General features: G+C 36.7%; 1 protein-coding gene across 3 annotated transcripts in view; it reads right to left on the reverse strand.

Moving 5' to 3' along the window:
- Window positions 1-23,480, reverse strand: part of LOC308072908 (uncharacterized protein) — a 139,795-nt gene that overhangs the window by 69,047 nt on the left and 47,268 nt on the right. For 2 of the 3 annotated variants that reach the window (XM_080410487.1, XM_080410488.1), the window contains exons 3-4: window positions 11,339-11,405; window positions 10,580-10,747 (exon numbers count right to left, since the gene is read on the reverse strand). In XM_080410487.1, coding sequence (XP_080266613.1) covers window positions 10,580-10,747; window positions 11,339-11,405 — 235 coding nt within the window. Of the gene's footprint in view, window positions 1-2,456; window positions 3,480-10,579; window positions 10,748-11,338; window positions 11,406-23,480 lie in introns of those variants that run through there. The other variant, XM_080410486.1, reaches the window with a different exon arrangement.

Raw genomic sequence — 23,480 nt, forward strand, 5'->3', positions numbered from 1 at the left:
GCAACACCAGCAGCACATGGTGAAGAATCAGCTGAGTGTATTCTACTACAAGGCAAAAAAAATATAAAAATAAATCTAGTTTAAAAAAAAATATCAAAAGCATTATTATGGCTTAACTGGGGATTATTTCAAATGTCACTTTAACAGAAGTTAGATGAGGATTTAGTTTGGGATTTTTTAATTGTAAATTTACCTTTGTTGCCTAGTTCTTACTGCAGAAGGGGAAGGTCCATTATGTTGCTGTTGCTCAGGCCTGACAGAAGGACAATTTATCATCTTTTGCTCAGCACCTCTAATTACAGTGGCTAACGAGATGAGTAAAGAAATTACTTAAAATTTTTCGCATCCTTGAGTAGGAAAATAATGTATAGAATACTAGTCTGCAAATCCTCAGTTCATCAAATAATACTCAACAAAGGCAAATTCAACAGAGTTGTTAACAGCTGGATGAAACTAGATTTACACTCACATGAAGATAGCTCAGATATGCAATATTGTGGCTACTGTTCAATTCTTGAAGGAAAAGAAAGAAAAAAAAACTTCAGGACAAGTGTCCAGCATCCACTTGATATGCCTGTCAGGGAAATAAACCTCAGCCTTACATGAAACCAAGTCTGAGAACATATGAGAGTAAATTGGAATCTAGACATGAGACTGGGGACTGGAATGACTCTTCTCAGGCTGTTAGGGTTGCTTTATTTTGTATCAGAGTTGGACATATTTCAGCAGGCTGTAGTGCATCTGGATGGAAGCCACGATGTTTTCACCGGCTCTAGCTGTGGGTGCAAAATTCCATTTGCTTTGATACTTGCACAAGTGCAACCAAATGATCAGCCTAGTACAGTACAATTCATAGTGACATTGGACTAGTTCTGGCAAACCCTGTCATTCTGCTTCTCCAGAGTCTGGAACCCAGCTTAAAAAAAAAAAGAACTCATTTCTGGTAGGTATCGAGGAGCAAATTGCGAAGGATAGGTTTTTTGTTTGTTTGTTTTCCACTCTTTTTCTTACAGATAAGAACGTTTGCTGAAGACTGTCAGGGACTTATTGATTCAAACCATCTTCCAAAATATCAGAGGTCTTCCCAAACTTTAAGTAAACTCTGCACTTCTCTGAAATTTGCTGATCCTTGGTCAGGAAGTACAGCATTCAGGTGGTTACAGTCCCACTGAGTAGCATTTCATGCCAGGAATAGTTAAACTATCCAGTTTCAGCAGATACATTCACAAAATACAGTGCTACTGCTGCTGACCAAGGATAACAAAATAACCCTTATGGTTAAATAATATAGAGTACTGTATATTCATTTATCTGCTATTAAGCTATATTTTATCTTATGAACATTGAAATTGTCATGTACTCTATATTTTATTTCTGTATATATTGTATTCCTATTACATTTTTGTCGGCATGATTTTTATCAAGTCTTTCATTGTTTGCTGACATACTTGATTTAGGTTTGACTTTGAGTCTCAAAAGGTCATATAATCATTGGCCTCCTTTCATAATCCATTATGTTAAACCAAAGCTGAAGAAACAGGATTATTTTAGTCTCAGAGTGGTTCAGAGACATTAAATATTTAAGAAGTTATTCCTTCTAGCTGCTGAATGACTCTTGAATAACCATAAAAAAAAAAAAAAAAAAAAAACAAAACACAAAACAAAACCACCGTCTAACAGATGCACTTGCAAAAAATTCACTGGCGTATGCAGACATTAGTTTATTTCACACTCAGTTGCTATACTCTTTTGGCAGCAATGAAATGACAAAATAAAGTAAGAAATGAAGCATCTGAACTCTGGTATCATAACACAGATGTTAGATCCAGTGAACTATGTAGATCAGGTCAAGTGTACCCTGTCTTTGCTGCCCCTAGAGAGAATGCCTGGCATATCTTCAGCTGTAAGGGCAGAGGTTTTCATATGTAGCAGTATGACCTACATTTTAGGTGCACATACCCTTTACATTTTCAGTAAACTAGTAACCTGTAATTAACATTTCAAATGCAAAATGTAATGCAGAAGGGTGGTGCTGTTCAACCTACCCTGTCAAAAGTAATCATCGTTTCTCATTCTTTATACCAAGACACATGCATAATACATATTTCTTTGTATGTTAGCATTCTCAGATTTCTGCCACCTTGCTACATCTAGCATCAGGTTGACAAACTGGAACTCTTCTGACCACGCAAGCATAGACAAACATATCAGAAAAAAACTGTATGAACACAAAGGCCTAAACTCTGGCCTTGGTGCAGAAAGGAGGAAATGTACATGTCTGAACCACAAAAAATTTACAGAGAGTGTGCATGGAGACACACAGCTGAATTCCTCAGGCCACAGGGACCGCTCCCCATACTATACCTGCAGCACTGAAGTTACCGTCTTCTCATGTAAAGCTGTCAAGTGTGCTTCACCTGTTTCCTGGGCCAGCTGCTCAACTACTTTGACAATTTATTTCATGATCAAATGAATAGCAAAGATCATCTTCCTTTAGCTAACATAGGAAAAAAATAGATATCTATAATTTTCTGTCCTTCAAATTCAAAATAGGTTCTCAAACTCAAATCGGACCTTCTATGTAATCATCCTAATGCTGATTAGGGCTGGATATTTTTATTTCTGATGCTTAGATATTAAGATATGATGAATCAACTTTGTTTATGTCTGAAAAATGAGACATACCTGCCCTGCCCAGACATATATCATAGCAGGATCATGGAGTTATCTTCAAGATACCTGCACAAACCATGTTGTGAGCTTGTGTTACACTGGTCATTGAGCCAAGCAGGTTTTGAAAGATACTCTCCCCTGACTTTAAAAGAGAGAAAAAAATAGAAACAAACAACCAAGAAATAAAAAAACAACCAAGAAATAAAAAACAACAACAGATGGAGCTATGGAGCAGCAGTGCAGTTCTCTTTGACTGTAAGGAGATAACCGTGTTAGGAAGCTGCTTGTCAGACTCCACCAGAGAACTCCCTCAATCAGGTTTTCTGTCCAGTCAGCACGGTTTCAAGTGTCACAGGTGCCAGAAAGAATGTTAACTCAGTCTAATTTGTAAGAAGAACAGAATACTATAAAGCTTCTAAAAAACCCACCAAAACCCAGTTTGCATAACACCTGAAGAGCCCTAAATGCTTGTAAAGAAAAAGTCACACAATCTTGCCAAGAATGAACTAGAGTGATTACATACAACTGGATGAACTGTAAACTTCTGAAATAAAAAATAACCCTAATTTCACATAATAAATAATATCATTATCAGGTTTGCAAGTGGGGACACTGGATGTACCCTAAAGAAATAGAACTGAATGCTAAAAAAAAGCCAAAAAAACCCACCCTGAAAATGAACAAACAGGACAAACAAGCAAGTGCAAGCAACTAATAATAGCTGCTGCAGAATTGCTCCCAGCACAATTTCTCCATACTTTCAGCTCCTTTTCTAGAGAGCTTTCTCCTTTTGCAGTAACCGACCACTGTAAAGAATAGATTGCCTTACTTTAGTTTAAGAGGTATTAGAAGGGTGAGAAGGATAAGGTACATAGAGAGCAATAACATATTAAGGACTTTTTTCTACGCTTTGGCCTTGATGCCAGATTTTCTGGACCCCCACAAACAAGGCTGAACACCAGCATTTCACACAGAAGAGAGGAGGTATAGGTTGCTAAGCTGCACCTGGCCAGGAGGTACAAATTTGAGTTTTCAGTTCTGACAAAATTTGCTGCCTCATCTAAATCACCAGAGGAATGCAAAAGTAAAAGAAAAGTTGCATCAAAACCAAACATTGACTAGCTATCATGGAAATACAAAATTAGAAGTTCATCATGCAAATTGTAAGCAGAATATATGATCCAGGAAACCAGGTAGGCATAAAATTGAAACATGGGGAAAATCTTATTGTACTTTTATAGTCTACTCACATGAATGAAATAATGTTTTACTGAAACTAGGTCATAAAGCTCAGAATCTTGCAGGATCAAGTGCAGAAAATACAAACTGAGGACTAAAAGGAGAAGCGGAGAAGAAATGGAATTCTACTGTTGTGTAGTGTTCGTAACATTTTTTTCCACTCTATTCAGTCTCTAGATTGCTCAGTTAATTCTATACACATTTTACAATTTTTTATTTAAATTTCTACAATTTTTTCTTGTGGTACAAAGAGATAATTTTGTAACATTGTCCAAGCATGTGGGATTGTGTCAGGAAAGTAGAAACTCAGCTAAAGCTGAGATTTAATCACCAAGAGCAAAAAGAAGAGCTCCTATAACTATGCTAGTAGTAAAAGGTTGACATCAGAGCTCACCCTCTTTTGAGCTGAATATTGGACTGAGCTTCTTGCAACCTGAATTATCCTACAAAGTTAATATTACTTTTAATACTGAATATTGCATTAAGTTATATTAGTTATATTAGTATTTAGTACATTAATAACTTAGTTATATTAACTTATGTTAGTTTGAATTACACAGAAAAAAACCACAAAATATAGTAATAAAGTGAAAAAGATTTGCATGAATCAAAAATAAGTTATATGGGAATGCATAAAACGAGTCCAAAAATTGCTTTACATAAATATCCTCTAGTATTTGTTTAAACTTCAGAGCTACAGACTTTGCAGTCATTTGTATTCCATGAATACCCTAATGATTGAGTTCATCCAATATTCATTTGCCATTTTTGCATATATTCATACAGTCGTAATTAAAAACACATAAATCCATTGAGGTCCTTTAGAGTCCTGTAAATTGGTGCGAATTTATACTGTGTTCCCAAAGTTTTAAGGTGTCTGCTTGCTGTCCCAGAAGATACATCAAAAGGCATTTTGATGTATTGGGTAAAACTTTTGACCTATTTTGTTCTGTGGTAAAAATCCTGTTAATAGCAATGCACCTGCATATTACTCCAAACCAATGGCCAGACAGATGCAGATCATGGTTAACGCCACTTTCCTGAAAAGTAGCTCACTTCAACCACAGTATAAGGGGGGGGGGGGGGGGGGGGGGGGGGGAAGGAGGAATCTGTTAACCCTCTGCTTGCCCCCTTCTTCCCTTAACCCACCATATATTTTTTCTCTCCCTTAACCATACCACTTTTCTAGAATAGGAATTAATTATTATATTACAGAAATTTATCTTTTTTCTTCAATAAAAAATGTTTTAAATCATGTAGAAACTCTACTTTGCAGTTATATTGAATGTCTTTCATGACTTTCAGCTGAAAAAAAAATTTTTGCATGAAAATGTTCAAATCTCGTGATCAGCAGAAAAAAAACTTTCAAAAATATAAACATCCTCACTAGCTGCAGAGTTGGGAAAGCCAACATCTGTGGGTGGAAATAGTAAAAAACATTATTCTCCAGTGTCTGAAAGCCACGGTAACACATGTATTACACTGCCACTCAATAGTCCTATTTTGCTCTTTCTGGAGCATCCCATTGGAATTTGTTTTAAAATCAAAGAATCCTTCTATTTAAATTGAGCTTAATTTAAAATTCATTCTTGGTTTATTTATAAAGTGTATACACATTTCTATGAAAAAAAGAGACAATATTTCGCTAATACTAATTGCAGGAGGCTTGGCTCCTTAGGTAAAAAGTTTTATAACACCCAAAACACATAATCAGTGCTCAACATTCTCATGAGATCAGGTCCCAGAGGACAGACGGCAAAGCTTTTTACTAGAATGCAGCAAATTAGGTGTTAATATTCTAAATGTGTTGGTTTTTTTGGGTTTTTTTTTTTTTTTTTTGGTAAATGCTTAAATAAGTAGCATGCTTTTTTATTTATTAAAAACTGAAGAATCAGAGTCTAATTTCTGTGGAATGCACTAGAGACACTTCAAATATGGGATTCTTCAGTTAATCAGTACCAGAGTACTCTAACTCACTTCATGCAAACCACTTTTTATAAAAAGTTCATACACAGTTGGCTTGCTTTTTCTCACAGAAAACTTGGGGAAATAGCTACGGATCTCTCAAACTCTTGAATAGCTGCACACAAACAAGATGCACAGAAATTTGCATACCAACCATAGCAAAATAGTTCTGCATGTAAATTCTAAAAAACCTTTCAATTAGTACCATGAAGCACAAACTTTATTTTCTTAAGATTCTTTTTGTTATTTTTGAACAGCAAAGCAGAAGTTTTTCCTCAAAAGTTTTAATTCTGATCCCATTGAAGGTCACTAGCTGGTTTCCCACTGAAGATGGTGTACTGTGTCGGGCAGAATACAAACTTAACAGTGTTCACAGGAGGGAGAACTCCGAACTCTCCAGCCTTGGCTGGCCTGAAACACAGCAGTATCTTCATTTGAACTGCAGGTTACAGCCCAAAAATGTAAAAAGAGTTTAGAAAAGAAATGCATTGATAACACATGCACACTCCTACTGTGTGGTACATGGAACTGGAAGCCACAACTTAAGCACTAACTGATAATTACTAATTTTCAATATCTGGTGTTCCCCTGACAATAACTTTGTTTTGTTTCCACTATCTTCTGAGGCTGTCAAATGGGAAATGGAAAAGCCTTTAGCCTATGCCTCATACCTATATGCCTTATTAAAAAATTGCCTTCAGTCTGAATGGATTCACTCCTTTAAATGCTACTAAATATATTCCAGACCTCAGACTCCACTCTGTTTGACAGTGTCTAGCTGCCAAAAGCTGTCCAGCGATGTATTCGCTTTTGGCTTTAAACAAAGAATGCTACAGCATTACCGATTTCCATTGTCCAAGGGGAATAAAGGAGTCCTAAGCTTCCTGGCAGCACAGATACACCCTGCAATCTAGTTGCATCTATCCCTCAGTGCTGGCAGCCCACTCAGACTGCAAATTCCACCCTCCAGCCCAAAGATAAAAACAAACAAACAAGTCAGTGGCATCCATGTTCTGCAGAACACTTATCTTGGATTTCACATCAAATTTTAAGTGTTACTATCTTCCTTGTTGCCTTGGTCTGTTGACTCTACAGTAAACAGAGACTCACTTCGGAATGAAAACCTAATTTGTAGTTTGTTGTCAAATTGGGAATTATGAAAAGCTGGCCAAACCTTTACAGATATAATTGTCCTTGAGCTGACATGATACCATCATCCTGAAGCTGTATACTACACAAAAGCAACAGTTAAACATTGAAAGAGCATCTTTGCTCTACTAAAATCTTTAATGATTATTTTATTGGTAGCAGTAAAACTTATCAGATCACTAACATTGGCAAGAGACCTTGGTGTAAACTCCCTGTGAGCTCAAACAGGCAAAGACATGGCTTCTGGAAGCTACCAAAAATGTGGACAAAACCAAATAAAGTCTAATCCACCAAATCCACCCAAGCATTGAAGTCCAAAGACAAAGATATTAAAAAAAAATTAAATATATCTCTTGCATTTGTGTTTGGGGGCATATCAATTACTGAACTTTTTTCTTCCTCATCTTACCCAGGGCAAGAGCCTAAAAAAGTAGACATATTACAGATCTTCCTTTACCCAAACTCAATAATTTGAGTCCAAAAATGACTTGCACTTAAGCTAAGCATTACCTCACAATGCAAAAAGTACTAGCAGTTTCACTGATATTAACAAAAAAGAGAAAGAGCGTGACCCTAACAAATTTAGATCTCATGTCACAATTCATTATTCCCATGCATCTCTAAGCACTGAGTGTAGCCTTCTTTACACAGAAGAAGAATAATTGTTTGTAAAAGTCTCTTGCTACAGACTTGTCCTTGTTTGCAAAAGTTGATGATGAATGACACATGAACATTGATCTAAGTTGAACTAGAAATTGCCTGAACTGAGAGCAATATGAAATAGTCCTACCAAATGGGAATTCTAATCACTGTGTTTCTGACACTGATACAATAAACACAGCATGCAAGCAGATAGATACCTTATTTAAACAGACATTAACACATTTTTAGGGGAAAATGTGTGTCTTCTGACAGCTGTATTCAGGTCTTTGCAAGTGAATGATAAAATTGCTTGTCCTAGCTTTAAACACGTTGAATTGAGAAACTAAACTAAATAGATGTGGTCTGCTTGCCACACCTTCTCAGACACAGTCTTATGTAGTTTAAAATTAAAATACTGGAAGGAACACAGCAATACGTCCACAGTCTTTTGATTGCTAGAACTGCTTGTTTTCTGCAGCCACCCCTGTGCTAAAAGCTACCTCTTCAGCTGCATAATACTCAGAAAGGCAGGAAAAAAGTTTGAAAACCACATGCTATTACTTTAAAATTCAGTGAGATGTAGCAGGGTAGAAAAAACTAGGCTTGTAAGTGAGGTAGACATACGCAAGCCAGGTAAGTTTTAAAATCTCTTGATCCAGTTAAGAGAAAACTGTAACCACATGGTAATATCCACACCAAAGTTGGAGCAGTGAGAAGTAATAAAATTTCAGCGCTCTAGCCTGAGTACTTAAAAATATTTAATTGCCATTCACAAGAGCCAAGTTTTCAACTTTGTACTATGGGTTACTTCAGTTCTTCAGACTGTTACTCCTACATCACTTAAACATGGTAAATCTTCAGTGACTGCGCAGTAAGAAGGTAAACACTTTGTAGCAAGACTGTTAAATCTATTGAAACTCCGGTGTATGTGTCATACAAACATCAACTCATAAATCATCATTAACGTTTATTCTTGCAGGAGAGTTACGGAAACTTCTGCAACTGACCCCTGATATTAAGGCTATTCAAAAACATTGCTTCAAGTGGGATGATTTTTTTTTTTTCCTTGGAAGCATAATTTCAAGCTTTTTATTTAAAGTACTTTAATACATATACTCATTCTTCAAGTTGGTGCAGTAGTTCTCGGCTCTGAATTTAAAGTACTATTTTCTACCAGAAGTCTACCAAATTAAAGCAGAATTATATAAATATTCAATTTTTGTGCTACATTATTGTTCAGCCTAAGCTTATGGCTTCCTGACACTTTGAGCAAAGTTTTCATTAAAAAGCAACCTAAAGTTGGAGCAAATGGAAAGTAGGGCAGAGGTATAGACAGGAGAGAAGAAAAAAAAAACACCACACAGTACAAAAAAAAAAAAAAAACCAACAAAAAAACACACCAAACCCATTCTTTCCTAAGTAATTATCCTTTAAAGACAATATGAGATCATTGAACTTATGTGAAATACGAAAAAGAACTTCTACTGGGGATTTTCTGTAAATATAGGAAAGACGCAGATAATGCTTGTGGTGTTGAGAACTCTGACAAAATTTCTGTGGCTTGAGGGTATGCTTATTGGTAACAGAAATTCAGCATCACTGAGGCCAGGAAGTTTTGTTTTCCTCATTATTAATGTGTTGTGCTGTTAAAAAGAATATTAAAATTATGTGTAGCTAATCAGCAGTTCATATGGCCTCTTTTGCACAAGATTAGTAGCAAACAGGCTGCAACGTGTTGCATTGATCTCTCTTCTTTGTGGTAATACCAAGAGGAACCTATGCAGACTGCCAAAAACTAGTCCAGTTTATGACCGGAAACAAAAATTCAGAAAACACATCTATATTAAATATGAATTTACACTCAAATTTCAAGCTTATTCTCTTTGGAATAGTCAGGTTTTTTTTACTCCTGAGCCACATAAAAGAAACCTGCACTAAACGTGTATCAAACATCGAACAGTTCATTTTTTCTTTAGTCTCTTTTTCTCTGCAACCAGGAATGAAAATTATTTTCAATAACAGAATGGTTCAGGCACTCAAAAACTCAGCCTGTGCACGCAGGAAGTTCATATGCAACATGTGAAGGATTCCAGGCACCTGCTTTTTGCTCTACAGCCTGGTGCTGGGACTTTAAACCATAATACAGCAGTATGCCATATGCATTTCCTAATGGACATCAGGGCAGGGAAAAGCTATAATTTCATCTAGACTGTGTTCTTCAGAACAGTAATGTTTTCTTTGCAGTCCCCTGGGAACATGAATCCTAGTGACCCCAAAGGGTGGAGAGAATTAAAAAAATCTTAAGAGCAGGAACAGAGAAGAAAGATCAGAACAAACACCTAACAAGACAAGGGGTTGAATGTCTGTTTACAGCAAGGGCAGCTATGGCAGCAGATTAAACAAGAGTCACAAGCCTTAATTGAATCATAGGATTTTACAGGTTCATACACCATGTCTGTCTCCATCCAACCAGTAAAATTTCAGTCATTAGTTTGCTGGTTTTCCACCCTCTTTTTTTGATCTCAACATGGTTCCAACTTGTCAGGTATTAGTGCTGAAAACCTTAATTACTTAGAACAGGAATAAATTTAATTTCACATTACCAAATTACACACTCATTTGATTCTAATCACAGCAAAACAAACCAGTAAGTATTAGTGTGGACAAGAACTCTGAAACTTGATCCTAAAGTGACAATTCTGGAGATTATTTTAATGATTTATCTAAAGTCTTTAACTGTTTTACCAGGTAACTACTTGTAGTCTGTGGACTAGTCACCAGACTAGATCCAGGAAACATGGATTAAATTCCCAACCACATGTTGATCTGATGAGTCCTTTTCCTAGGAGAATTAGAAAAAAAAAAAAAAAAAAAAAAAAAAAAGGTACTATACTTAACTTCACAGTCTTACCTCCAGCATCCTGCTTGGTTCTGTTCTGAGCTTTGTGGGCAGCATAGATTTGACAAGCTCTCCAGCAGCAGGTGTTTGCCCTTTGAAGAATATTCCAAGCAGCTGGTTTCTTGTTCCTTATCAAAGGCTCGACAGTTTCCCAACACAGCCCAGAAAAACAGTGAAACCCTTCATTAAGTAAAGCAGTTGGAAAAAGACAATTTTCAACACAGATTAACAAAACTTTACAGGGAATATCAGCAAGAAAAAACTTAGATCAAATTAGCTCATGATTCTTGAAAATATTTATATGCTTAGTTTCTATTTTCCTTCCTCTCCTGATAGCCCTGCACATCAATTTTCAAAGTAGCAAGAGCTCTCTGTTTGCATATCCAAAATATCTTTACAAAAATAAATAGAAAATTCTACAGTATACTGTCTTTCCCCAAACTGTTGCTACCCCAAGTCTACAGCTAATAAGATGTTCTTAACCGGCTGCTACGTCACTTCTACCTCCAAAAGTGACAAGTATGCAGTGCTTCAACAGAAAATGCTGTCATCTTGAGACAGAAATTGTAGGTAAGAGAAGGGTAAGCAGTATATTTAGTTAGCCATTAACCTAAGCTGAGAATATAGACTATCAGGAATTTACTATTCCCCTACCACATATTCCAGTTATAGCTACATTTTACATTTTATTAATGTAACTGTTAGCATGTTCTTCTACTCCAGGCTGTGCAAGACCGGAGGGGGGGGGGGGGGGGGGGGAGCGTAACTAACCAGAACAGAAGCACCCTTGTGTTTCATGCCTCAACAGAAAATTCTGGATTTTTGGCCCCAGGAACTCCTAAAAGAAAAGGTGAGATTAGTTTGAGTAACACACTCTGATACTGAGTCTGCCTGGAGTAAATTACATGCAGCACCCATGAAAGCTGAGCGTGAGGCTGTTGTCTCCAAAGGGAGTGTTGGTGCACCCAGGGTGCAAAGCCGAGATAACATTTATCGCATGTCTGCGCGGACATGGGTGCTAGGTGGTAAATCCACAAAGCCAGCAAACCTCTAAACACATAGTAAAACCTTTTCTACACTTTGAACAATTGCTTACAAATACCTTTAGTCACACTTAATTCTCATTGGTTCTTATGAGCCTTGTCTCCATTTAGAGGTACAGTATCTTTTTTTTTACTGTGAAAGTTCTGTGGGGAGGGGAACTTTCTTTCCTCGAGGGTGGATCTTTTAGCATGCTAATTAGGATAGTTCACACAAAGTTCAAGTAATTTTCTGTTTGGTCTCATTAACAATTTGGTTCTCCTCGAGTTTATCTTGCTATGCCCCAGACTGATGTATTTATGTTGTCTATTCCTCCTCCCACACCCATGTTTTGTTAACTATTTGCAACATCCTCCATTTTTCAAATTCTTTCTTGTTTTTCATCATAGATATTTACGTACTTTTTCTAAATTTCAAGTTTGATCTAATATTAAGCTGGTGACTACAAGGAAGAAATAATGAATTTGTGAAGAGGCACACACAATGAACGTTTCTTATCTTTTATAGAGCTTTGTGGCCACTTTGGGAGGCATTCAGGCAGGAGGGTATATGATAGTTACTAAGCAACAGAGATACAACTTAATGATGAATCTGCAGAGCAAAAGTTTTTCATTTTATGGAAAAAAGAGTTAGTTAAGACTAGCAGTGGATAAAGACAGAAGATCTGTTTTCAAAGAAAAGGAGAGAGAAAAATGTGTAACAGCTATTAACCTGTGCATAAGGAGAAAAGAACTGGATGTCTAGTTATCTCTCATTCTCAAAGCAGCCTTAAAAGTATTTTCAAAGTTCACTGAAAGAATGAAGTTCTTAGCTGCCTCACTGTCTTCACAGCTGCAACGTATCATAAGAGAGAGAGAGATTTGGTGTCATTTGCTCTAAACCCATGTTTTAATTTTCCCTGTCATAACTGTTTCCATTTCCATAGCAAAAGTTTAGACTTCTGCTTCACTGCAATAAGCTTGCATGTTATTCTTCATCTTCAGTTTGTTTAGTATTGAAGGCAAATCTGGAGGAAGAAGACAAACCCTGGCTGCATTTGTTTGTGTAACAGCAAGCATGCCAGCTCGGGTTAGTGCACAGACGGTCTCTTAGAGTACGCAGCCTACCATGGAAACTCAAGGTTTGGAGACCATCTCCTGCCAGGTTTCCATGGTCACTTTTAAGGCTGATATTGCCAGACACTGAGCGTCATGCAAACAAACTTCCAGAAAGGGGGAGGTGACAGAAAGTGAAGTCACAATTTTAAGATGCCCTCAACCCCCAGCCCAGCTCATTAGAAGTGTGTGGTAGACAACTGCCTTCTCCAAGGTAAGTGTCCTAGGAGTTCACATCTTTGCCACAGCTGTTACACTGATGTGGGAGGCAAATTGCAACCTGCCCGGGCTAGCTTTATTTCTACTCATTGTCAAGTCTCTAGAGAAATCAGTGTAATCCTAAAAGAATTAGAAACAAGCTGCCACATGCATGACAATATATTAATCAAGAGTAAAGAGAATGAATTACTTCACTTTGCTAATTTGTAAGTTACCAATACCAGTTCTTATGGTCAAGTCCTACAATTTTTACTCTAATCAAATTAGTGATAAAATTAATGTATGGTTCTTTATGAGCAGAGATCTGCACTTCATTTGAGGGGAAATTTTTACACAAATGATCTATAGACAAGACTACTGAAGCTTTCCTTTTGTATTCCCTTCTCACTACCCCATCCACCAGCCATTGTTACTCTAGTGGAAAAAGGAAGCTCAATCTTCCATGCTGTGCTAAAGCTCTTTGAAACAGGCCATGGAGCACATAGCCAGGCAAAATATAGGAAAATATTCTAAAAACATTCACAGAGCAGCAAGTTATTTTACTAGTGAATGTCTACACATCATTCAGTGTCAGCAATGCAACACTGCCAACTGTGATTGCCACACACCTGGTCACTCAGCCCACGATTCCTATTTTTGACATACTTGACTTCAGCCCCTATAGCCAGGAGTAAAATCCAGCCCTACAAGTTTAGGACACAGCCATACTGACAGAAGAGACGGCTCTTCACATTTATATGAACAGACAGCTTGTTCAGCTGCTTTTAATGTTCAAACAGTGAAATATATTTGTCCAGACCTTAGGGTTCTTTTATTGCCAGTGAGGAAAGATGACTGAAAGGGATATGAATTACATTTGAAGGTAGGCTTGCAGGGGAGGGACAGAGAACACCAGCCATGCAAACAACAGAACATATGAAGATATTCCACCTAAATAACCCTAGAAACCCTCAATTCCAGTTCTCTTAATACTGACCGAGGCTTTCCTAAGAGAAACACTTGTGCTGAAGTGTTAAGAGACCTGTTGCAGGTATAAGACAGCTCTATTTCTGACACCCGTTCAGAACACAGTAGTTCCTTGAGACCTGGCTGAGGGGTTGTTATATAGATATAGGAGGTTTTGACCTTAAGAGGTTACATCTTTTGATGGCTGCTGAGTTGTCTGTGTGAAATGACCATGTGGCATCAAACCGCTTTCTGGAAGAAAAGCTTGCTATGTCAAATTAACAATCCCAGTCATGCCCCCCAGACTCCTTTGAGTTTCATCATTACCACAGTTATAATTAACCCAGGAAGCTAATTAGAACATTATTGTTCCCTGCAACACAGTTGACTATTGTAGTACAGATGGGATCCTATTATTTCCCACATATACTACAATGCTTAAATAAACTGTGACCAGCTCAGGTGACAGCTGCGTGTTTGGGTTAAAATTACAATGTCAACTTAGATAACAGACAATCCATTGATGAAGACGGGCCTAAATTATGGCTTTTATGGGTATGGGTCATTTGGGAAAGGTCTACAAAATCAAGGTCAACACATGCTGGGAAAAAAGATATAAACGAGTGGCAAACACACAGATAGATGTACTTATGCCATGCCTCATCAACAAATGCTTGTGCAATCTCACCCCTGCCCAGTGACATGTAAAGTTTTTATGGAAAATAAGGGTGGTTATTTTTTCATATTTACACATTAATTCAAATTATTTCAGTTATTCACTGTACTTCTAATGATTGTGTATTTAAAACATTAGATTCTAAAAAATGTTGGTGTAATTTCAATTTTCTGTTGACTATATACCCAGTGTTACAATCCCATGAAGATGCTACAAATAGTAGTACATGAAGTGCAGCTTTATACATGGACCTCTGTGAGATAGGGTAATCTTAATCCAGACATGTAGGAAAAATTATTTAATACAACACTGATTTTGATTTGTCTACACAAATTAAAAAATGTTAATTTAGGTTCTGGGTACTTAGTTATCACTGAAAACAAAGTGTGTCTATAAAACATGAAGACAGCATTTTCTAGCTACCAGAGAGAAGAGGAAGAAAAAACTATAATTAATTTATTTTTCTGCACAAATGATACCAGATCCTGACAACCAGCTCCAGACTCTTCATAAGATGTCCAAAGAGATAAGCAGCCCCATATGTTTTATCTATACATCTAAGCTTTTGCTTGATGTCATATCACAGAATAGAGAGCTACTTATGTTTCCTAAAATGGAAGGAGCAGCACAGCAGTTTTTACAAAGTCCTACTTTAATCCAAGGACGTTAACAGCCATATGTTTTCTATATACTCAGTGGATAGAAAGACAGGATCCTCTTGAGTATAGTTAAAATTCAGATTATGCTTTCTTGAAAGTGTGTCTGCCATCATCATCATCAACAGAAGACTGGGGGGGAGCTAGATTCCGCAGACTAAAATTAACTTGCGTAAAATTCTTCCTCTCCTTCACTGCACCACCAACTTCAAACTTACCTTATATATGTTCATATATGTGTTTGTTTCCAGCCCACAGAAATTTGGTTAGTTTTTCTTGATAACACCTATCTCATGGGTGTAAGGGGTATTGTGTATGCTCATGTCAGCTTTTTGAAAACTTTACTTCAGAAAAGTGTAAATACAACATGTTATTCAAGCTAATCAGCTGCAGGGAGGTATTAGCAAATAGTCAGTCATGGTGGGGTGGGGGGTTGGAGAGACCCCACCAGGAAACTTCTAGGTTAGTGTGCGAAGAAAGAGGATCACAATGAAGGGAAATAATTCCCTTTCTGATCGTGCTTATTTCCCTCTTTTTGCAACCTCTGAGCAAATACTTAAGTATTTTCCAGACCAACTTCGTATTTTTTCCTAGGTCAGAAAAGAGGAGAACTAAAAGCCAGAATGGACTAAGTTCTGAAGACTAAAATACATTCACTAAACCTCAAAGAAAATTGTACAAAATTATGCCTATTAATTCAGAGAGCAGCAAATACACAACTCTTGCTAACCTAAAATACCACCAGATAATTATTTACACTTGAGAACTTCTATAGTCTTTTGGAATAAAAGCATTTCTGTACGCGTTCAAGCTGACATTAATTTTGCCTCAAATTACCTTGTACATTTCAGTGAATGGATAAATACACTGTGCTGTAAGTTAATCGCAATGTCAGGCATCTTCAGAAGAACAAGGCTATTCACAGATGTTACAAAGCTGTATTTCATGTCACATGTAGTGGGGTGTGCTATGAATATATTCTTTTACAGGTATGAGAATTATTTTCCTAGAGTAAAAGCTGCATACAACCCAATCTCAAATCTAGGGGTAAATAGATAATTACTTATACAACATTCCTATATTTTTGCCACACTAGGATCACATACTTGAGTAGCCAACTGTCACTCACTAGTATGGCTATGGAACTCACAGCCTGCCCTTACTATGGGGATCTTCTGTTTCCTCTTTGATTATATACTTACAGATCATACACACTTTTCTATTTCCCTCCCATCATGCAATTTTTCAGGCTATGTAAACTACACACAGTCAACAAAAAGTCTTTTAACATACAAAAGGCGTTTCTTCCTACAAACCCTGTGCTGGATTTCTTGCTTTTCTTTTGGTCCCTTTAACAAATTCAGATTTATATTCAAAGAAATATATTCTGACATAAATTTATTTCACACTGGCTTCTTTCCGTTGGCTGTAGTAAAGAGCAGAGTTATTTTCTATTTCCACCAGAATAAGAAAAAAGAGATGAATCCCAGTGGTCTTTCTAGATAGCATTTCTTGCAGTGTTTCATTGTTATACTAGGTAGAATTAAATTGCTATCAGGTACTTTGTATGTCAAGTCTACTTCAGCTGTAGTTACAATATGCTATTTGAGGAACATACCAAACCTAGGGTAGCATTTAAATATGTTCTGCAGCTACAGATCTACCAAGCAAAGCAGCTCAGATTTTTCCAGTTGTGTGAAGGCTTTTGCCACCATGTAGAATAAATGATTAGACAATTAGATTAGAGTAACCATGCTTAAACAGAAAAGCATTGCAGAGTGCTGTATTTTTCATGCAATGTTTCAAAATTTCCCAGTTTCTTCAAGTACTGACTCCTTGGTCACTTTTTTCTGTCACATTAACAACAAACATTACACATGGATTTTAAAAGTGTGGCTTATACGATATTTGAAGCTAAGAGATGAAAGAATTCCCAAAGTAAAAAAAGTTCTAGATTCCCAGCAACATCACCAAGTTTCATTCATTTAAAAGATAAATTACGTACACTTCTGAAAAACGTTTGCTTAATACCGTGACTATAGGACAACTAGGTTCTCCACAAACAACTGGGGTCTAAATTACTGTTATGGACTTTTTCCTGTATTACTCTGAAGTCAAAAATTTAAATTTAGATTGTATTGCTGAAGAGGAGGTGGCAGTAGAAACTGACATATTCATAATGCCATATGGCTGATACCATCAACCAATAAGGCAAAGAATTTGACACCGGTGCTGTTAGAAGTCTGACTTCCACATAACTGTCAGAGAATTTCTAACAGAAGTTGAACTGAAATAACTTCTCTTGCTCTTCACATCTCTCCACAAAATGTTGTATCTCAGTTCTAGATTTTTCCAATAATTTTTACTTTGGAAAGACCTTTCTGTAAAGCTGATCTCTGATGCAAAATACTGAAACTTGCAGCATAATATGGACCCTACAATAGGAATTGAGTTCTCTTGAGTCAAGGTGGCAAGTTTGTATCACAGAGACAGAAAGGAGGAGTTTCCGTATTTTTACTTAGTGTTGAAAATTTGAATACAAATAGTCCTAAGAAAATGAAATTTTAGCCAAATAATCTCTTTGTTAGGGGAAGAAGCATTGCATGAAATACCAACTGAAGTTACAGAGTTCATTACCATATTAGTTTTTCATTTAATGTGGTACCCCTTCCCATTGCAGGAATCTCAAGAGGAGTCTGAAGGGTAAAAGTCACAGGATCACTACTCTCAGTAATTTGGAGCTGGATCTTCTGCAGGTGAAAACTGGCATTCTCCACCTATTTCAGCAAACCCATGATAATTTGTAAGAGCTGAGAATGACACCATTTATGGAGTATTGTTGCCAAAATTTAAAGTTTAAGACAAAGAAGCTACAAAAGATCTATATGCAGAAAACATACAATATTCTACCTGTAGTAAACAACAGAAATAACAGTTACTACTGATTTGTCAGAAACAAAAAGCTTGATAACAGGATCTGTGGAAAAGCAGTAAATGTACATATTCGGTACAGTGAGTTTTGAGAATACCTTTCATGACAGTCTCATAAGTAACTTGGAATACATGTTGTAGATAAATTCTATAAAGGCAGATGCATATATGTTGGGGAAGCAGATTTAAGGTGTGGTTATTAATGGTTCATTATTAAAATGAAACTTAAACCAAGTAGCTTCAATACATGTCTGCTCAGAGACATCCAATAGCTTCATTAGTGACCTAGATGAAGGTTACAGAGTTGTAGCATCTGTGTTGGTCCATGGACACAAATAAGGCGAGATTTTGAAGGAGAAACGGTTTCTTTTAGTAGGCCTACTGATAAAAAACAGGAAAATTAGACAACCATTGGAGCACCTCTGTCAGAGCTAAAAGGTGATGTGCCTTTGTTAATAATATTTGAGGGGTCAAGAAGGGCTTACATGCCCAAAAGCTTCTCTATTGTTTTCCTGGTTATATCAGCTGGTCTAAGAAACATCTTGGTCTTGGAAGCTGGTCCTGACAAACTTTGTCTCTTTGGATGATGATATGATTATAACGCTTTTAAATTCACTGCAGTTGACACCAAGTTGGGGGACACAACTGTTATAAGCTGGAGTTATTTTCAAATCTTTTTGGAGAACAGTAAAATTTAGCCTTAAGAATAAAACTCCTGAGAATGACACACAGGTTTCAGTACATATAACAGGTACTATTAAGCAGTATGATCCACTGAAGTGAGTATCTTCTCTGCTGGAATAAGTCAGGCTGGCACACTACATCAGTCAATGAAGTTAAACCAAGTTTACATTAGCTGAATTTCTGTTCTTGTTTGTAATCTAATCTGAGCAAACACCAATAAGCAGAATTTAGAGGCATTTTTCTAGCTCTACAGTTAGGAAAATTATTTATCCAGGACGATACTTTTTTTTTTTTTTTTTTTTTTTCACCTTAAGGAGTATAAATTGCACTAAAAGGATTAGAAAACTAAAAAAATACATGCAATTTAAAGTGAATAAATCTAAATGTTAGAGCCCTATATAGGTAGAAATAACCCCAAATCTAAAGCAGCTAATCAAAGGTCTCAGTTTTACTGAGAAAGTAAATTTTACTGGACTTCTCCAGAATGGTTTATTTTCATTTAAATTCTGAAATGCATCTTTTTAAAAAAAAAATTGTATTACTCCTGCTTTCTGAGTGTCCTCTCCCTTCAAGGAAATTCTGAAAGTAGTTTCAAGGGGAAACAGAATGATTGGAGGCCATCTGATTGGTCTCAAGAGAGTGAGAGAGGTTGTGTTAATTTTTGCTAGCATGGCAGGGGGACAGGGGGAGATCTCTAAGTAAATGGAAAACCTGCTAAGTAGGATGACCTTCTTTTTATGATGCCCAATGTTCTGGGCATAGACCAGCTTTTCCAGACACAGATATTCATCTGCTTAACCTCAGAATGCATTAAAAATCCCTGCTCACCTATCATCAATTTTCTTGTTCTTGCACCTACATTCTGACCAGAGAGCACCACAAAATCTAGATAAAACAAGCAATTGCTCCAAGTGCTTCACTGAATGACACACATACATTTTCCTAGCCGCAGTAAGTCAGCCAGGGGATATTATGCCACTGACTAAAAGCAGACAGAAACACTGTAGATTTAAAAGTGGTTGGGTGCATTTTAATGTCTTTGAAAAGCACAGAAAACACTCCCTTCTACAGCCCTGTGTCAGAGAAACATATACCATGCCCTTCTTTTTGGAAGTCCCAGAGAAAGAAGTTAACACAGTAAATCTAACGCTATCGAAGAAGTACCTGCTCCTCTCCCAGGATTAAGCAGCATCGACAGAAACACAGAGATTCTTTCCTACCTAAAAACCTCTGTGCAGCATTTCTAAATGTGAAGGTTTTTTCTCCTCTTCCTCCCTCAGTCTTTTTAGTATAGCTGCATGGCCTTAGGAAAGTGCAGACTGACATAGGCAAGATATCTTTGATCTGGACTCCTTCTCAATAACAGTAAAGATGTAAGGTGGCATGGATTTCAGGACAGAACTATCAGCCAGTCAGCTTTTACTGATCACCATACTTTAGATGTGCCAATGCAGACTACAGGTATAGCTTCTACAGCAGCATAGTTCTGCTCAATTGAGATATTAATAGATCTCTTACTCAAGCTTGAAATAACCTTCCTAAAGTTTCTGAGATTGGTCAGCTGGAAAAAGAAATGGAAGCAGTACAGGTCACATCTTTCTATCATCCTTCTTTTCAGAATTTCCTTCCCCAATTATAAACCATCAGTATTCTAAAGTTCACAATTCTTGTACAGCTCTAGACTCAAAAATATTCCTTACTGACCACTTAGCGGATCCTGACCTTCTTTTTCATGTCTGCTCTGAGGTGAAAGTCATAAACAACATCAAACTGAAACTTATTGTTATCGCAGCTGTCTCAGTTCTGACGAACCACTCATTGAACCCAGTTTTCAGCTGCAGTTTCTAAATGAAATTTTACCAATGTGATTAGCTTCAGCTGTCAAGCTTTCTGATCTTCAATCTTACATAAATAGATCTTAACAGTATAATTTTCAGAGGAAATGAAGATGACTTATATAGAATCTTTTCTTTATTTGAGATCTTTCCAAACAGATTTTGTATTGTCCTTGATAATAATGAATTAGACATGTTTGACCAACTTTACAGACTAGGATATTTCAGGTATAGGACACTGCTGCACATCAGCACTCAAATGTTTCTTAGCTACCTTTGGAAAAAGTAGATCTCTTTCTGTGAAGTATTACCTTTTCCCAAACATAACTAACACATGTGCCTCCATTAGGAATTACATGAAACAAAAAAAGACTACTTAAGTCGATTATTACAGGCTAAAAAAAAACCCAGCCTCAGACTAACGCACCAGTTGGGGAAGGAAGGGGGAAGTAACAGGCCCTCTTCAAGACAGTACCAATCATTTGGTACAAATTGCATGTTTCTTTGTTAAAAATGCAAAATACATCATACAGTCTGTGCCCACTCTGAAGTTCCACAAAAACCTCCACACTTTCTTCACAAAATAAAAAAAAAGCAGCTTGGTAAATCTTAAGTCAGTCCTGAAGTGCTAGTGTTCACAAATCCCTCTGCTCCCAAGGCATTCTGGAAACCTTTGTGCCTCTTCAAGGGAAAAATCTTACCCCAGTTGTGGTTTTGGAACACGCTTTTGTTCTGATCATTGGCTAAAAACACACAGATGATCCCATAATAAATACTGAATTTTTATCTTCTAGATTTCTCTTGATACTGGTACTTTTCTCAGATTATTCATGTTTATTTTCCTAATTTGAAATAATTAGAGTACAAAGCCACATGCTCTTTCTTTTGCTCTGACACTTCTAAACATATGAGAACTCCCATCAATCATGACCTTAGGATAAATGATATAGTGATGCTAACAAATACCTTCTGTAACTACATTTGTTAAAATTCATTGAGTAGAAGTCTTCCAAGGTCGCTGCAGGAGATGCCTGCTGAATAAAGTCTTCTTTATACATTAAAATGGATGTTCTTTCTGCTTATTCATTTTAATCTGCTAAAAGTGTCTTAGCTAGAAACATCTTAAGAACAATTTTATCAGCTTAACTGCCCAGTAAGGAATATAACCTGGGACATGACTAGAGCACAATTAATTATAAAAGCCTTGAGTATGTGCCTGTGCACATGTATATGTGTCCATGCATAGAATGAAAAATTTGCATTAAACTGACTCCGAAAATAACCCTTTTTCTTTCAGAAGGATGCATCTTCATAGAATTGCAGCATGTTAGGTTAATGGCTGTTATAAATCTTCAGTAAGAATATAAAAAACATAATGAAATATCTTAGACTTAACTATGATGTAAAACATAATTCATCTTACTCCAACGGGTGATTTCCAGGGATTTATTTATGACAATATTTTTTTAAAGCTCTTTCCTAATGAACAAGAGATTTTCTCTCATAAAGCCTTAGACTGCCTTATGAAATTAGTTGTCCACCAGTGAAATACCCCTTGTAGTCTAGAATTCTACAGAGTCACAAATGGAAGCAGACGGCTGCTTTGATTTACTTTCTTACATTCAGCTGTTTTGCCCCTCATTTAATGCAGAGACATATTAAGAAGATTAGGTAAATAGATTAAATTTGCTACATGCCAATCAATATTACAGAAGGTAGTGTGTTTGTGATCATAAATAGAAAATAGTACGTTAATTGCAAAACCAGGTATTACAAATCACTACAAATCTGCTTTAACTCTATTTCTCATTATTTTACAATGGCTTTAACAACCTTTACACTCATGTCACTGAACCAGAAAACCTGATTAGGGGCACTAAGTAAAAGGAATAACAGTTCCTGGGAGGTGATTACATGCATTTTGCTTAGTGATTATCAAATCTTATCTACTGACAAGGCCCTCCTCACCTCCCTTCTTCAAAATACCAGCTTCCTATACATAGGAAATATTCCACTATTTTTATTTAAGTTACCTGTGAACTGAATCGTCAGTTATATAATTCTCTGTGATTTAAGGAAACTATGGTTCTTTGCCAATTTCCCCACCTCAAGACTTTGTGTTTATGAAGTGTACAGTGTAGATTCCACTGATGGATACTTATTTGGGTTTAAACATAACACAACATACTTGTTTTAGGACCTTTTTAAAAACATTTTTCAAGGCTTTAATTATATAGTTTTGAACCGGTCTTTTCCACAGCAGTGTTATCACCATACCTTCCTCAACAATTCAAGCCTTGAAAAAAAACTACCAAACACACACACACCCACCCCAAAAAAAATAAACAAAACCCCAAACAAAACACAGAAAACCCCAAAACATCCCACCAAAACAAAACCAAACCAAAAACCACCTGAGTTCTTAAGCTAAACAATTCCACTCTGAGAGGCACAAAGATATAAAAATTCAATAGTGACAGGAAAGATCAAGCTTCCCAGCTGTACAGTTTTCAATGAAAACAGTCATTTGATCAATGATTTTTTTCCACAAATGCAGAGGAAACAGAATAACAGGTGCAATTTCCAACTGTAAAGTTCTTGCACAGCTGATAGAGATGACTCTACACTGCATCAGTATTTGGATAGAAATTCAAAGTAGTTTGCTCATATCAGAATAAACACTGGCAAGTATTTATTCATTGTTCATTGTTTGGTTTTGTTTTGTGGGGGTTTTGGGGTGTTTTTTTGGGGGGGAGTCATATGAATACAGTGACGACTTGAAGAAAATAAAGGGTTTCCAATTTCTGATTCACAGTATTCTAGGGAAGGGCC

Source organism: Falco punctatus (assembly GCF_963210335.1).
Source record: "Falco punctatus genome assembly, chromosome: 13".
Taxonomy (NCBI): Eukaryota; Metazoa; Chordata; class Aves; order Falconiformes; family Falconidae; genus Falco; species Falco punctatus.